Consider the following 12,729-nt stretch of genomic DNA (forward strand, 5'->3'; position numbering starts at 1 on the left):
AGTCCCAACTGGCTGTGCCTATAGGCTTGTCACCAGGAGAACATTTGTGTTAATTGCACTGTGCTCTGTCAAGGAAACTTTGATTTATAGCTGGGGTGCACAAATAATGGTTGCCGAGCGCACATGGATTCGGTAGAACTTTGCCTTCCTGAGTCTTTTTCCTTGCACTACGAAGAAGAGTAGGTACCTTTCTTCTTTTTCCCCCCCCTCCTCTCCTTTCCTTCTTTCTTTCTCACCCCCCCCTTTTATTATTTTGTAAGATGGGGGGGCACCCAGCATTAAATGCTGTTCCAGGTAATACCTTCTGGCTTCTGTGTGCATGAGTGTGTTTGTGTCTGTCTTGTCTTCTTTTGTGCTGGGGCTTTATCTGCTAATTCAATAAGTGGAGAATTGTTCTCTCTCTACAATGTTACGTTTTGAGTCGCAAGTGTGTGACTCTCCAGTAAAACAGCTGTGTGTGTGAGTGACAGTCACTTCTTATTCAGGTACTAAGAATAGGCACTTGGCACTAATGCAGAGTGAATTGTTAAAATAGACCTTTCAGAAAGACATTTTTCCCCCCTCTTCTCTCTTCCCACCTCACCCCCCCCCCCCAAGAAACAGTTTAAGAAGGATCTCTTCAGAAACAGGATTTAGATTATGACCGTTGCAGTTCCATAAATATTTTTATCTCTGGGAGCTTTCTTTGCCATGCACAGTTAGGAGGGAAAACAGCCCAAGTGTTTAATCCCACTTTAAGGATAGTGCTCTGTAATTAAGGTCTAACATAATATTCCAGTCATTTACTGACAAATCAGTCTGTTAAGGGTTTGCACTTCCTGAGCCAATATGGTTTTTATTTTAATGTAGCAGATTTAAAAAAAAAATTACACCCTTCAGTTATTGCTACTACCATTTTTTTCTCCTATAAACTACTCTTTAAAAAAAAAAAAACATGTTGAGTGTACACAGTAGCCTTAATGTGCATTTCCAAAATATATAGTTGAAAGCATATTCTCTTGGCATGTCTGACTACAAAGAGAGGGAATGGAAGTCCTGACACAAATTAAGCTCTCCAGAACTTGGCTCGTAAACTTAATTTTGGTCTGAATAACTGCACACTGTGGAAGCTGTCATTAATTCAGCTCTAGGCAGAAGGTGTAGTGTGACTGTATGAGGAAGTGAACTGACAGTGTATTGTGGATGTATGCCCACTAGCTGTCCTTAGTGTCTGCATATTATATTGGCTAGTTGCAATTAAGTAAAGGATTTTTAAAAAGCACCTTGGACATTGGGAAATAATTTAGGCAATGAATGAGATTGCCAATGGAAAACTGGTATAAGTGTGTGAGGTGTGGGAGAGGATGAGGGGCAGGATTCCTTGTTCACCTGCAGAGGAAGGTAAATAAACAGTAGTAGCATGCTTGCTGAGATGTGGTTTATAGATCAGCACTCAGTAAGCTGATGTAGAGTGTGGTCTAAAATGTCTTAATCTGTGCATTAAGTGCAGTTGTCACAGCTCCAAGTTGAAATGGGTGGTTTTCTTTGGTGGGGGAGGTGGGAGGAAGAGATTCTAAAGTTAGGAAGATGTTCTTTTTTTAAGGAGCTTTCTTGAATTTACCTTCTTAGAGCTAATTTGAATGATTAGTTTTGATAAGCCTCTTAAAGTAGATGCATTTAAATGAAATCAGGGCATGTGCTTTTTTGGCTCTGGTGGTAGATTCAAACTATTCCCCCCTCCCTGCCACAATTAGCACTCTTCTCTCCCCCCCCCCCTTTGCCTCTGTTAAAAGTCTTCCGGATGTAAGGCTGGATGGATCTGTGGTTCAGTGGGTAGGCAGAACTATCTAATGCCCAGCAACACATCTGCCTCTCTGTCTCAATTAATAAACCGCAGAGCCTTACATGCTATTAATATTGCTAGTAATTGTGTTTTTGCTTTGTGGCATATGATGCACTATAAAGGCAGCCACAGGGATGAAATAAAAGTAGCGCATTATTTCTAGAGTTTGCACTTTATAGTGTGTGTGTGGGGAGGGGGGAAACAGGCTAAAAACTGACTGAACATTTGGGGAGCACATTGTCATCTGCCTGTCACTAGGTATGCTTTGATATCCAGCTAGTGCATGTTAAAGAATGCAAAAACTTAAAACCAACTGCAAGCCTTGCTTTTGCCTTTTCAGCAAAAACAGTAATGCTGCTAATTTCAAATAGCGGTTAATAACAAAACAGATGCAATAAATACATGTGCTGATATAGACATATGTGTGTCAATTTAATCATTCTGAATCAAACGGTGTGCTCATAACATGAAATCTCCTCCAACCTCTGATTAAAATGTAACATTGACTAAAGGATTATAGAGCAGACTTAATTTTACTGACTGTTTTAACAGTTGTCACAGCTGTTGGAAGAGGGAAAGGCAATTGAAACACTCCAAAAAAGGGGAGGGGGAGGAACTAGCTTAGTAAATTTAAACATGATCTCTGAATGCCAGGCATAGAAAGGCAAATAGAATTGTGACTTCAGATATCTTCTCTACACTGTGTACATTTCCCTTTGTGGCTCTGTCCGTTTCATGAATTTGAACCCTCGACCTTTTCCTCACTTCCTCCATTAGAATAAAACTGTACTGAAATGAGAGGGAGATAATGGGAATATTGCAGTATGCCTTATTTACACAAATATACCAAATTTGTGTTGAAGTACATGACAGGAAAATTACAGATGCTAAGAAATGAATTTTAGGATGAATACCTGAAATCTTGAAACTGAACATTGAGACCAAAGATTATTGAGTACGTACTCTGAAAATTTTTTACACAGTTTTTGCAACATTTAATTTCAGAGTCATTCTCATGTTTGAGACCTGTTCTGTGTAAGCTGCATGTTCCCCCTTTTATTAATATACTTCATTATATAGCTAGAGATGCTGTGTTTGGTTTTTTTGTTTGTTTTTGCACTCTCAGAACATAGTTCTTATTTCCAATAAAATGTGATCTAGAAAAATGTGCAATATTTGATGTGGAGGAGTAGCTGATGGGGGTTGGGAAATGTTAAGACTCCTCATTTAACCTTAATGTTAGTCTCCTTGAGATGGAGCCTCCTTTATATAATGGGAGTGAGAGTTTAGCCCATGAATATGTGTGTGTGTGTGTGTGTGTGTGTGTGTGTGTGTGTGTGTGTGTGTGTGTCTAATACGGGTGGGAATGCATGACAAAACTAAAAGGACTGTCTTCCAAATCAAGAAAACAAGCCTTCTTACTGAGTACGTGTGAATTAATGGATTTGCTTTTCATGCTCAGCCCTTATATATTCACAAAAATGGCCTTCCTCAAACAATTTCTTTCCCTGTTATATTTCTTACCTTTACATTTCAGTGGTTCTTATGCCTTTTCTGCAAGTTTTTAGGGCAGTGCAAAAAACTGAGGCTGAAATGGCTGACAGGCAGCTTTTTATTTGCTGGGCCTGACCCCCTTTTTAGTGATGGTTGCTCATTTTAATGTGTTTATGGTTCTGCTCTTTTATTTACTGAGCCTGGTGTGTTGCAGTAGTAATTAACCTGTGTTATTAGCAAAGCCCTTGTGAATATCCATTAATTCTCTTGAATGGATGATCATTTTTTTTACCCACTGTTGTTTGCCCCTTTTCCTCGAAGATTTGTTGTCCCATTTTAAGCTGTCCTTAGCTTAAGACATTTTCAGAAATATTTCATTTCACTAAGCATACATAACCTAAACTGATATACTTTAATTTCTAGTAACCAATAGTTATTTTAAAGATACTAATAAATAGATGTGACTGGAAAGGGGGCGTAACATTCTTTAAAAAAAATAAAAATAAACAACCCTAACTTTTCTTTGATCGGATTTTTAAAAATCTCTGGTTCAGGAGATGGATTCTGTTGTTTTCATCTGGTTTGAAGTTTCTTTACGTATCACTTTGGGCATTATAAAGAAAGGAAAAGCATATTAAACCCCCAGGAAAAAATACTTCCGCTTGGACTGCTGAAGGAAGATAAGGACTGCCTCATTAGCCGAGCCCCACTCTTGCAATTAATTTTAAAATACATGGCACTATGCATCAAACATAGAAGGTAACTTGTCTGTGATTTTCTTAATTCTTGAAGCTCTGTCTTCTTTTAAAACAGAACCTAAGAGTGCATACAACATTAAAGTGACTCAAGCTGCTGATAGGTTAAAATTTTTTAACAGTATGCTTAAATAGACTGGCAAACTTCCTGGTATTGAATATTTTTGATGCACAATGACCTTTGACTTTGGCCACACTGCAAATACAAACAGAAATGAGCAACAAAAATTAACACTCTTCAGACTGATACCCCTGTATGAATTCAGTATTCTCTTTAGCCAATTATGAGTCAGTAAAAAATGTTCTGTTTACTGCACATTTGGAATGTATTGGAGAAGGCATTCCTTTGGAAGTTTAAAGTAAGTCTTGTTATTTTTAGAGTATGGTTTGGGTTCTGCTTCATAGCATATTCATTGGGGGGCAGAAACAATAAAATGTGGATCTTCTGCCTTGTTCTTCTCCAGCCCTAGCAAGCTCTCAGGAGGAAATCTGTGATTATGCTGGGCTGGTTTGGTTTTTATCTCTTTTACATCTACTGGCCTTGTATTAAATTGTCATTGTCCTAAAGCACATGAGAGAGAAATGAATTGCACTTCCCGACATGCTCTGACAGTGAAATATTTAGCTTCTCTGTCTCCAATCATACTCATGTGTATATGTTTGATAGTGCTGGAATGACAACCAGCAGTCTCCTATAGCCTGACATCCTCATTTTACACATTCAACACATTTTTTTTAGCAGGGAGGGGGGTCTTTTTTTTTTAACACCCAGTTTTATTTAGCAATTGGCTGAGAGGTATCAAAATTTATTTACACTGATATAAAACAATTCTGTTTTATCACAGCCGATAACGGCTGCATGGGCACATGTGTGCTTACTTTATGTATATATACCATAGATTATAGATTATAATTATTCAGGTGTATACATGTGTGAGCATTTTTCTAAAGTTTTTTTGCCGCCTTTATTCAGGTAACCTTGAAGAAATAAATTTGATAATTAGCAACGTAGATACTACATAAGGTTCTTCTCAAATTTTCATGCATTCACTGGTGTGTTTCTTTGGACACAGATTCCAGCTACTGTCATTTTCACATTCATATTTTTGTCTGACCAAAAATAATACAATTGTTAGAACTTCTGCATTCATCAGTTATATTAGCTACCATTTTTATGTTTGCATTCTGAAGACATAACTGAAGGCATAACTCTTCTGACACATGGTCAATTTTTATAGTAAAGACTTGGACTTCAAAAGGAAAATTGAAAATATATTTTAATATAAACGTATGCTGTAAAATGTATAGGATACATATTTGCCAGTGCAAAACTAGGCATGTCTGCATGTCTACTCAGAAGTAAGATTCATTAATTTCAGGGGGATTTACTCCCAGGGAAGTGTGGCAAAGAATGGCAACCTTAATTTCTTTTACTTTCATAATCTAAAGATTATGTATTTATCTTCAACACATTTTATTCTCCAAATATACAATTCAAAAGCATTTTTAAATGTTTTGCTCTCCAAAGTAACAATGTCATTTTTACATAATTATCATACATGAAAACCAAACCCTTCTAAAAGGCTGCAGTCCTTTAAAAATGCATATAAATAAGCTCCATTTATTTCACAAGCAGGACCTACTTGTGAATAATAGGGCTTGGTAGCAATGTAGCCTTATTTGCTCATGTGGCATATAGAACCCAATGCAATTATTGTTTATTTCTTCCTCTTCTAATTATGAAATACTCATCCTCCTTGGTCAGAATAGGTTTGTGCTACTACATAGACACATCTGCATAAATCTGTTCTTTTAAATGGCTTTTCCTTTCACCATAGAAAAGTTTTGCCTAGAATTTCTTTTTTCTCTGTTCAAGATGCTTGCTTTATCCCTTTGCTAATTATTAGTTCATACAGTATGAAAATTTACACCATAAACATTATAGTGGGAGTGGTGGTGACTTGAAAAGTTTATTCCACATTTCACAGTTGGGTCATAAGATAAATTTATTGCCCAGATTGTTAGGTTGTCCCCACTGAAGACTGTGTTGAAAATTATGATTGTAGAAGATGGGGGGGGGGGACGGGGGACACACGCAAATAAAAACCTATTTTCATGACACTTTCTATCCAAAGCCTAATATGCAGATAGTGAGAGTGCACTGCTGTGACTAGAGTGCCAGAAGTTTATTTTTCACCAGTTTCCTTTCCCCCTAACAAAAAGCTTATCAGTCCGTTTATTGTGTTCTTTTATGTATGCATGCATTTCTTTGCAAGTTCGTATACTCTTAAGAGCTTTTTTCCCTTTATAATTGAAAATAAGGAAATGTTTCTTGTTAGTGACAAAACAAATTCTTTAATCTTTGGAGGAGAGTTGATGTAGAATTGAATATAAGTCTGAAAATAAAACTTTAGGGCTCCAATCGTATTCATGAATACTTGGAAGTAAATCTTACAAGCTTGGATCCAGAGATCCCTATGCTCAAATGGAAAGCCCTCCACCTGCAGTGTACATTGTGTTCTCTGCTTGTTTGCACTCTCCATGCTGCTCAAAACCCCATTCAGAAGGGTCCCTCAACCCTCTAGAGGCAGCTTTTGGACTATATGGGAGGGAGGGCTGCAGACAGGGGAGGCATCGACAGCACCCCCCACAGAAGCAGAAGTGCTTTTCACTGGTGCAGCAAGCTTTTAAGACTCAAGCCATTGAAATCAATGGGACTTTCACAAGTGAAGATGAAATACCTAGTGAAACAAAATCCTTATAGACCTTTCTTAGCATTATTAGTTTGCAGGCTGACTGCTGTCTCACTTATTCCTCTGTGTCTTTTCATGTTGTTTTGAGTGAGACAAAAGTGCACATCTCCTTTTCATCATTTTGATTGGAACTACATACCATATGTAATGTGTTTTGGCAGCACTTACCTAGCCAAAGAAAACAAATTAATATTAGCCATGCTGAGGGGCATCAGAAGTATCACAGATGTGTCGATTTAGCTTTGCTCCATCACACACCCTTTCCTTAAACAACTGGTCAAGCTGTCGCAAGATGTTGCGTAGGCTACAAAGAGATTTTAATAGGTGTGATCAGAGATTGATGGCTCTGGCTAGTTAGAATGAGAACATGTTGCCAGTTTGCTGGGGCTTGTTTTCGGCCCCCACAACAATAGTGAGTAGAGAACCAGTCGGAATCTAGAGCATCACAGTTCAGACTGTATCTCCTTTAAAGCATACAGATGTATAGACACTTACAAATATAATAGAGGAAAACCACTTGAAATTAAGTTGACCGGCCCCTGAGTGATAGTTACGTTCTTTCCCATATGAAGATTCAAGTAGATTAGGACATAGTGTTGGAGGAGGAAAGATGGCTTGTTTTACATTATCAGCTCTTATCCTTGGCACTATGTTATTTTCCTCTCTCATAGTTTGCTGAGATTAATATTGAAGAAAGCACCTATTCTCATTTGACATCTGCAATGTTTTAAATGATTTTTCCTTGCATTGTTGTATCTTGCATACAACAGCTAGTAAAATAATAATATCGTATGCAACATAGCTTGGTTACTTGGCCCATTCAAACTGTTATTTAAAATAGCACTCCATTTGTAAATAAGGCATGAGAAAGCAAGGGCTGACCTTTATATCTGTCTATACAATTATCTTTTTTATTTGTTACTAAGACATTTCCATATTTTATAATTTCTTGGGGTTTCTTATGGGCATAATTATGTCTTAAATTAGATGTTCTTTTTTTTTTGTCTAAATTTTTGTGATGTAAAAGATATGTCAAATGCAAAAGTGGGGGGGGGAGTAGTAGAGGAATTAATTTTGGCAGGCTGTGAGGTTTAGTGACCCAACAAGTAAATAATGTGCTTTGTTTACTTAAAATTAAGCAAAGTTTGTAAAATAAAAAGATAATAAGATGACTTTAAAAAAACCGAGAAATGAATAATTGCGGTTGATTCTGAGAGCTGGCAAGTAAAAACATGGAAATGAATGTATTACATAACAAACATTTTGCAGAATTCACGCAGCACATAGAAAATTTTGAGCCTAGCAATCAAAGGAATATTTCTTTTAAATAACAGTTTCATCCATGAACTATTCTCATAGTAGTTGTCTACCTGGTGAGGTGATCAGATGTTCTGGAATGGAATGAAGCTGCATCTCTTTTAAACCAGCCGTTCCTAGAAACAGTGGGCATGGAAGTTGGAAACATCTGAAGAAAGCTACAGGGCAATGTATTGTATTTGAGACTGGTTGTCTACAGTGGGAGCTGGGTCATATTAGCAAGAGCAGAACATCCACTGCCCCTAGTTTCCATTAGTATGAGTGACACCTGTCCCATCAATCATGGGAACCATGGTTTCACAGATGGAGAAGCAACAATCGGCTGAATTACACAGCATTGCACACTTGGCTTAATTCATCTTATTGTTCTTCCACAAATCTAGAAGACGGCTCTTTCTGTTCCTGGAGTTGAGGCAGAAGCATGAGATGGACTCAGGTGCTGTCACATTCCTGCCTTTTTTTCTGTTCTGTCAGAGGTATTTGCAAAAAAAGTCTGTGGATGGGGGGGGGATCATTCACACAATACAACTTTTAATGTTGATGGAACAAAGACTGTACACTTCACCATCACATTTAACAAGTCATTTTCTGTTACGTATGTTTCTTACACCACAAGTAGATGCAATCTGTATTCATTAATCAGCAATCTAAATAGGAATTTAAGGAAGTTATGGTGCAGTCCTAACCAACTTTCCAGCACTGGCATAGCTGTGCCAGTGGGATATATGCTGCATTATGCAGTTGGGGGGGGCAGTCATGGAGACCTCCTCAAGGTGAGGAAATGTTTGTTCCCTTACCTCGAAGTTGTGTTGCCCTTATGTCAGTGCTAGAAAATTGGTTAGGATTGCAGCCTTAGTATAATAAAAAGCAACTTACGTATAACTCATCTCTGATGCAGTCCAATCTAATTACTTATTACTGTAGAATTGAAAAAGTGTGGATTTGTCTTAGCCTTGTATGTATTACTGCTTGGGATTCTGATGCTGTTTTTAATGCCAATAAAGGTTCCATAAATACATACATCTCTGATGTCATGCAAAATTATTGTATCCTGAAATCAGTATGGTATTGGGATGCAAATGTTATAAGTCTTTGCTAGTTTGTTTTGGAATTTTTGTTTTTTTGCACAAAAATGTCAGTTGCTGAGGTCAACTCTGACCTCTCTCATCCCCTTCTTGCCACCCACTTCTTGTCTTGAATATTTTTATAGAGGTTTCTTCCTGGCTGTAGTTTGAGGATACACACTGCTGGCATTTTATGTGTCACCAGTGTTGAGCAGCAAACCTGTGGCATGCTGAAATCAGTCAACAGTTCTTCCAAGATACAGCTTATGTTTGATTGTGTGTAAATACAGCTAGTTAGTTGGGTTTATCTGATAGCCTGGCAGAAAGAGAGAGAAGCAGGACAAACTGTTTTCAGTAACTGTGCTGTTCATACACCTGATAAGATTGAGAGTGCTTTCGACTGCTGATATGCTTTGAATAAGAAAAGAATAATCACTTCCACTGGCACCAGCTTATCAGGAATGGAGCAAAATGCCAACACTTTTACATTAGCAAAAGTAAATGTTTTAGACATGTCATGCCTTTTTTCCATTTAAATTGAATACTAGGGTGCTTGTGCGTGTGTAATAATGAATGGGAGGTCTTATTACCTTGACTAAAGTGCAAGTGAATGTATTGGGAAAGGAGCCCCTGGCAACTATAGCAGCTCTTTTTATAAGTGGAATACATCTCTTTCAAGCATTCTTTAGAAAATTTCAGCGTCTTTATCCTCCTCCATGCTATGAAATGTGTGTGCTGGGAGCAGTTACTACTTATTCCATCAGATCTACCGTGGTTTTCAATGAGACCTGAAATTCAGTTGTTTCCGGTATTGTTTAAGTTAATATGCCTGAAACTTTTGCAGCTCCCCAGTATCATCATTTTTGTGGCAGATTTCAACTAGTTATTTTGTATAAATTAATTTACAAAAGCAACCATAAAAATGAAACATAGAAATACCTGACAAAGAAAACTATTTGTCTGCATTGGTAAAAATGTTCTGCATACATAAAACACCCAAAAAGGAGTCACCTATACTGTATTCTTCCTTAAGGACCCAGAGAAAGCATGTTAGATAGCTTGCTTTTGTCACAATTCATTAAATATACAATTTGGCATCTAAAAGCCCCGATTTAGTCAAACTTTTACAATCTAACCTCATAGTTTAATATTTTTATAATTCTCAGCACTCATGCAAATTAAGTTGGTGTATTCAGGTTGATAAATGGCAGTGCTCATCAGCATAGATTGAGTTGGGATTTTTATTGATCACCCTCAGTGAAATCTCTGTTGTCAATTTCTCTCGATTAGTATTCGATTAATCAGGATATCACATGCCTTGTTCTGTAACTTTAACGAAGACAGGGAATTAGAGAACAAAATGTTGACAAGCTGATAAACTGCGTCAACTATTCTGGTTCCAATAGGCTTTTTGTCTGGGTAAACATATATTTCATTGGCAAGTTTATTTTCACAATTTGAGACCTTTATTTAAAGAAAAGGTCTTCAGTTTAAGGTTGGTCAAATTTTAGCTAAAAAGCAACTGGCTCCATTTGGGTGTAAAATAATTTAAGTACTTACTGGAGGCAAACTTCATGCTTTAGAGCTGTTGCTCAGAGGTTTCATTCTTCTATGAAGATGTCAACTGTAAATATAAAAATGCATCACTGAAAATGTAATGGTTTAAAGATTCAAACTGAAATAAAATTCTCCGCCTGGGGAAAACACTGCAATCAAAATAAAGTAGTCTTAACTCCTCCTGAAGCAGGCATACTTGGAAGCAGCGCTTGAAGGCAGAAGGCCCCACTGCTATTTTCTTTCAGCAACTAATAACATAGCTTTGGAATCAACCATATTGTAGCAAGTCACAAATGCCATATGATTGGTAAGTTACTGTTGTTGACAACGTAGCTATTCAATACTGTACTTTATGTGAAAGCATCATTCACTCCTGAGATTTTAAACTGGGTTTTTTTTAAATCTCCCCACACCCCCAGCATTTTTAAAATCTCTATGAAATGTTTGCACAATTGAAATTGCAAGGGTTTTAAAATTCAGTTTGTGATTCTAGGTTTGTATTTTAAGCAGCCATCACCGTAGAGCAGGGGTGTCCAAACATTTTGGCAGGAGGGCCACATCTCTCCGACACTGTGACGGGGGCCGGTAAAAAAAGAATTAATTTACATTTAAAATTTGAATAAATTTACATAAATGAATATATTAGAGATGGAACTGATATGAATGAATGAAAGTTTTGCAGTAGCCCAAGGCCTTGCACAAAGCAAGGCTGGCCTTTCCTTTGCTGCCAGTGCTGCATCACAGAGGTGAAACAGCAAGTAGTGGAGGGAGCCCTCATCCCACAGCTCACACAAGAAGTTGAACAGTCGCCCTCAAGCTGAGAGCCGTTGCGTCAGGCCAGCATGGGCTCCAGCAAATCTCCAGAGGGCCAGATGCTCATTGGAGACTGGGGGCTCCCTGAGGGCCGGATTGGAAGTCCCTGAGGGCTGCAAGTGGCCCCCAGGCCGGGGTTTGGGCACCCCTGCCGTAGAGGTATTGGAGAGGTTTGGGAGCGTGTGACAGGTCCATCTGTGCCTTCTGAAACAAGTCTTGATTTTATTTTTCAACTGCGTATAGGCTGATCCTAAGTCCGCCAATATCATTTGAACAGTGCTACTTTCGGTTGGCTACAGATAAGACCACGGGATGACAGGGCTAGAAATTGGGTTACAGCTCATCTGTTCCTTTTGCTGCTGCAGTAGAACCTTAGGAAGAAACTGCACAGACACTGTTCTGCCCCCTGCACAGTCTACAGGACTGGGTCGCATCAGAGATGATGCAGGATGGCCGTCTTGTCCTCAGCTGTAGCTCTGGCTTGAAACTGCAATGCCGTGTGGATCCCATCTTTCAGTTGTGAAGTTACTGCTCTACTGCCTTCGGAAAACGGAACCATGTGGACGTGAGATAAATCAACCCTGCCATTGCAGAAACCGTATTAATAGACAAATAGACAATATTAAAAGAATATATCCAAAATTATATGCTTTGCTCTTTGACCCATAACAGTGTTACTACTACATGGGTTGTGTGTTCAGGATATGCCCCTTCATAGGCACTTATTCGCCAGCATAACAAGTCTAGGGTACGACTCTGAACAGTTGCTTGACAGCAGATAACTAAGGTCAAATCAGGCTACCAAAGAAGAGAGAGCATAGGTGAGATGGAACTATATGCACCCTGCTAAAGTGCTGCAGTAGACCAGGTGCACGTAACTAGCATGGTGCTACCACACCAAACCTAAATAAGTAAATGCCTAAAAAGCTAAAGTTTGGGCCTGCTCAAGTCTCAGACTGCTAGTTATGAGTCTAATGTTGAAAGAGGTCTCGTTTCCATAGAAGCTGCTGAACTGCTATGAACCTTAACAGAACCTGAAGAAACTTAGCATTTTGCTATGGTACTACTGAATATAGATATACTTAAACATATAGTACGTGTGTAACACTTGGGTCTGTATACTGTATTTTCTTCCAATAGGTTACTCTGCATAT

The 12,729-nt window shown here is 38.3% G+C and overlaps 1 protein-coding gene across 4 annotated transcripts in view; it reads left to right on the top strand.

Moving 5' to 3' along the window:
• ESRRG (estrogen related receptor gamma) overlaps positions 1-12,729 on the top strand; it is a 509,743-nt gene that overhangs the window by 285,379 nt on the left and 211,635 nt on the right. Inside the window, exon 1 of one of the 4 annotated variants that reach the window (XM_066618943.1) lies at positions 112-179. The exons of the other annotated variants lie outside the window; for them this stretch is intronic. Within the exon in view, the coding sequence (XP_066475040.1) occupies positions 124-179 (56 nt within the window). The 5' untranslated portion in view covers positions 112-123. Of the gene's footprint in view, positions 1-111; positions 180-12,729 lie in introns of those variants that run through there. 4 annotated transcript variants of the gene reach the window in all.

The sequence above is a fragment of the Tiliqua scincoides genome, chromosome 1, assembly GCF_035046505.1.
Source record: "Tiliqua scincoides isolate rTilSci1 chromosome 1, rTilSci1.hap2, whole genome shotgun sequence".
NCBI classification, from domain to species: Eukaryota; Metazoa; Chordata; class Lepidosauria; order Squamata; family Scincidae; genus Tiliqua; species Tiliqua scincoides.